Here is a 4,265-nt window from a genome sequence, read left to right as displayed (position 1 = left end):
AGACCATACTAAGCAAAACAAATTGCAACTTATACTTGCTAGAAGTCAAATTATAAATGGGAGTGCAAGAATGTCCAACGTGCTTGCACATGTGTCTGTAAAACTCATCTTTTTGAGGAAGAAAAGTTATTTACCTAGGCAGCGGACTTTGACAATAATGCCCTGGCTCTCCAATATTGAATCAACATACAGGCCTGAACCAGAACAAGTGGTGCAAAGGATGGCACCTTTGGCTTCACAATCAATGCATCGGGGCTTATTTCCAATGACTTTCTCGGCCAAAGATATCCCAATAGGCTTCTCAATTCTCTCTTCTGGTACGGCCATATCATAACAAAACAGAGATTCAAGACTATTTCTTCGTTTATCCACATCCCCAGCCGAGCACTCAGCCTATAGCACCAAATAAATGTTGAAAGAGATTTAGACTCATCATATACTTTTACGGAAGAATGTATGATTACAGGATACTTCAAATCTCAATTAGTTACAAAAATAAATAAGTCTTCAATCTATCCTCAATGTGTACATAAGGACACACAGCTGCATGCACAATCATGCACACACTGAGAAATGGAACTCTAGATAGCATTAGCAATTTGAAGAACTAAATTAATTCATACTGAATGTCAACAAGAAGGAATTAAAAACCAAAAAGAACCAGAAAATCAACAGATACTTGCGTTAAGCACATGCCCATGTGTACTTTGATTGGTTATATTGCTCCTTCTAAATTCATTATCTTTGATCTTCAGGTTCTGTAAATCTTTATCAACAGTAAAATCCAACAAAAATAAAAGGTTATTTGCTCAACCAAAAAAAAAAAGAAAAAAAAAAGGTCAACCCACAAAAATGCAAAAGTGAGAGAAATTAAAGAAACTCCTAGGGATGCCAATTCGATGAGCAACCAATACACTCCTACTTTCTCCAATGAATCAACAACTCAAAACAGAAATTCCAGGAAAATAAAAGAATATGCACGAAAAGAGAAGGGCAAGAGACAGAAGCTAACCCCATGTGAAGAAGAACGAGAAGCAGAGCCGTTGGGAGAGATGGCAGTGATTTTGGTGATGGCCCTAGCTCGTTCGAAATGAAACGCAGATGTAAATTTGTCATTGAAATTCAATTTTGTCGAAGAAACAGGGATGGCAGTAATCAACGACGCCATATTCACAGCAGCAGCAGCAGCAGTAGAACCCATTGATTAATTTTGAGGTTAACTAATGATCACATAGACATTACAGGGAGGGAAAGAGAAACTAAAAATAATATGTGACGAAATAATATGCAAAATTGAAACTAAAATGAGCAAGAAGAAAAACTTTGGTGTAATCGACTGGAGATTGGTTTGTTGGAGATTGGTTTGTTGGTTCTTGATGTTATCGAATAATTCTTTTGGGCTGAGGATGGCAGATGGCTCAAGCTCACATGTCTAAGACCCCATTGAGCCAAAAAATGGCCCGGTCCTGCTTATTTAGGCTTGCTGAGGCCCGATCAAATATGTAATATAATATGCGATGAATAGCTGAGATTATAAATAAGGATTAAGGGTTCCCCCTAAACTTGTGTTAAGGCCCAAATATATTTCTAGCACAGGACGACACTTAATTTGGGAAGAAACTCAACTTGGGTTAGCAAGAGTTTGTTATATACGCCTGCACACGTGCCACGCCAAGCAAATAAGCAACACGTCACGCTACAAGTTTAAGTGGGCCCAAGTCACGTGAATGTCTGGGGCTTACTGAGCGGGTTGTGGTATGAATAGTTACGAGTATTCACGAGACTCATTGATGGTCCAAAGAGTGGAAGTTTTGGGCTACTTGGGAGCACCAAAACTCAAGCCCATTCTTTGAACCCAAACATTTAGGTAAGTATGAGAGAAAACCTAATAGCCCATAACCTTAAGAAAAGGCTCAAACATCTTAGAAAAATATTCAATAGCCATAGCCCATAAAAAATCCCACATCAGCCAAAGCTTCTAGCAGCTTGACGAAATCAAAAAGAACTCACAAGTCGCTGGAAACAAAATAGCCCAGCCCAGCACCTTATAAAATATCCAGCATCTCTGTTAAAACCAAATCGAAGCCAAACTATCAAAACCAAGCAAACCCATGTGCTGATCACCTTTTTAACTAGCACATGGAGGAGTCCAGCTGCCTGAGGACCGTGGAACCCCAAAAAGCTGCGTGCCTATGGGTTTAGGCTAGGGAAATTTCACCAAAGAAGATTAAATGGAAGAAAGTGAAGAAAAAGGGGAGGGAGGCTTGACAAAATTAAGGTTTCCAGCGCCTATAAAAGGAGCCACTTTCTACCTAGCAAAAACGACCGATCAAAGGCAAGCATCCCCTCTACCTTTCAATTTCATGCCTTGTTCTTCCATCTTCTTCCTCTCTCTCCCAAAACTCATCGAAGGCAAGCAACCATATCTAGAGGGAGAGCAAGCATCACCTCTCATCTCTAGAACCCTTCAATTTCAAGCCATGTTCTTCCATTGCTTCCCATTTTCTCTTCTGTCAAGCCACCCAGGAGCCTGACAAAGCTTTTGTCAAGCTGCTGAAAATCTGTTAAAGCCACCCATGCTTCCATCTTCTTCCTCTCTTTCCATAAACACACATCTAAAGAGCAAGCTTCATCTCTCATCGCTTAAACCTCTGCAATTTCGAGCCCCATTCTTCTATCTTCTTCTATTTTCTCATCTGGTAAATCATTCCAGAGCTTGACAGAGCTTTAGTCAAGCTACCGGAAACTACTCAACACACCCATTGTTATTCCTTTCTCTTTCTCTCTCTTCAACGAACCCTCTTAGAAACCCTTCCCCTTGCCTTAGAATCCCTGTTTCTCATAGGAAATCGCAGCTCTTTCGCTCTCTCATGCTAAACTCATGAATGCTCACCTCCCATGCCACAAACTTCTCATGCCAAGCCAAGAATTTATCTGTAAGAGACTATTGGTTTCATTGGTGAAGAAGACCAAGGTGTTTTGTAAGGCTCAGCTACCCTTTAGAAACATTCTTGGGGTCTGATCCTTGAACTCAGAGTCTAAGGGCAATTTTATACATTTGGCTCTTTACAGCAGCCCAAGCCCATCAGTAGCTGCCAGAACGAAAAAGCCCCAACAACTTGCTTGCTACTTTCAATTTGCACCCTGAACTTTTGTTTGGAAAATTAAGGATTCAAATAATTTTTTAATCAACAATTCCCCCTACCGTCTAAATCAACTTTTTAACATCCAATAGTCCGTCAAATTGTCACTGTTTCGTCTCTCCACCTTAATAACTCCAGTCAGCCCCTTTCCCAATCACACAAGTTGTCTATTTAAAAAAGAAATAAGAAAAATAAAAGTCACTGAAGGGTCAATTCGCATGAGTATTAGTAAATGAGGGTTTGTTTTGGGGAAGAAGAGATTCGACGATTCGGCACTGAATAGATGATTTGAAGATTGAGGGTTTCAAATCGGTGAGATTCTTGAATATGAGTTTTGTGGATTCGACAAAATATGGCTCCGATTATGGGTAGTAGTGGTCGTCCTCCAAAGTACAGTAAGTCTTCTTTTTTCTCTTTTTGAATCATTGTGGTCCAATGACGTCAGTAGAATAGTGTTTCTTATCTCCCTTCTGTAAAGTAGTTTAGCTGAGATTCTTCATTTTTGTTTTGGATGGTATTCCTTTCTGAAAATGAAATATATTTGTGGTCCCAAGGGTAGTGCATGTGATTTGTCTATGCTTGATCTATAATTTTTGGTTTTGTCTGATGTGAGCAAGTTTTTGTTTTGTCAAAAGTAAATGTGTTGTTATGGCTATAATTGTAAGTTGTTGGGGACATTAAGTGTTGTTATGCCTTTGTAGCTGATCCAGATAACTTTACTATAGAGGTTCACCATGGAGGGAATTTTAAGAAGGGGAAATATTTGGGTGGTAGGGTACAATGGATAGTAACTGTATTGGGGATCATTTTTCAATGTTGGACATGTATGACATTGCTACATCACTCTGATATAACCAGTTGAAAACGTGTTTTCACTATAGGAGCACAACAAAGGATTTTTTCCACTAGAAACATATGGCTATGTACTTAAGTTTGTGCAGTAAATTCCTTCATATGGGGTTCAGAATTTGTACCTCTCACATAAGCCAAAACCCCCCTGTTAGAGAGTCAAGCATCTGTTTCTACACCTACATTTCACTTTGATGGTTCGCTTCACCCAAATTTACACCAAGTTGATGTAGAAGTTGATGTGAATACTTCAGATTATGGTTAGTGGGGTGA

At 39.4% G+C, this 4,265-nt stretch overlaps 1 protein-coding gene across 1 annotated transcript in view; it reads right to left on the bottom strand.

Annotated features, from left to right (window-relative positions):
• The window catches only part of LOC18770850, a 2,370-nt gene extending 931 nt beyond the window's left edge, over nt 1-1,439 (bottom strand). Inside the window, exons 1-2 of the mRNA XM_007203758.2 lie at nt 1,013-1,439; nt 135-393 (exon numbers count right to left, since the gene is read on the bottom strand). Of these exons, the coding sequence (XP_007203820.2) occupies nt 135-393; nt 1,013-1,201 (448 nt within the window). The 5' untranslated portion in view covers nt 1,202-1,439. The remainder of the gene's footprint in view (nt 1-134; nt 394-1,012) is intronic.

Source organism: Prunus persica, chromosome G7, assembly GCF_000346465.2.
Source record: "Prunus persica cultivar Lovell chromosome G7, Prunus_persica_NCBIv2, whole genome shotgun sequence".
Lineage (NCBI taxonomy): Eukaryota > Viridiplantae > Streptophyta > Magnoliopsida > Rosales > Rosaceae > Prunus > Prunus persica.
Note: the sequence above shows the minus strand (reverse complement) of the source record. Positions and strands in the feature narration are given on the sequence as shown.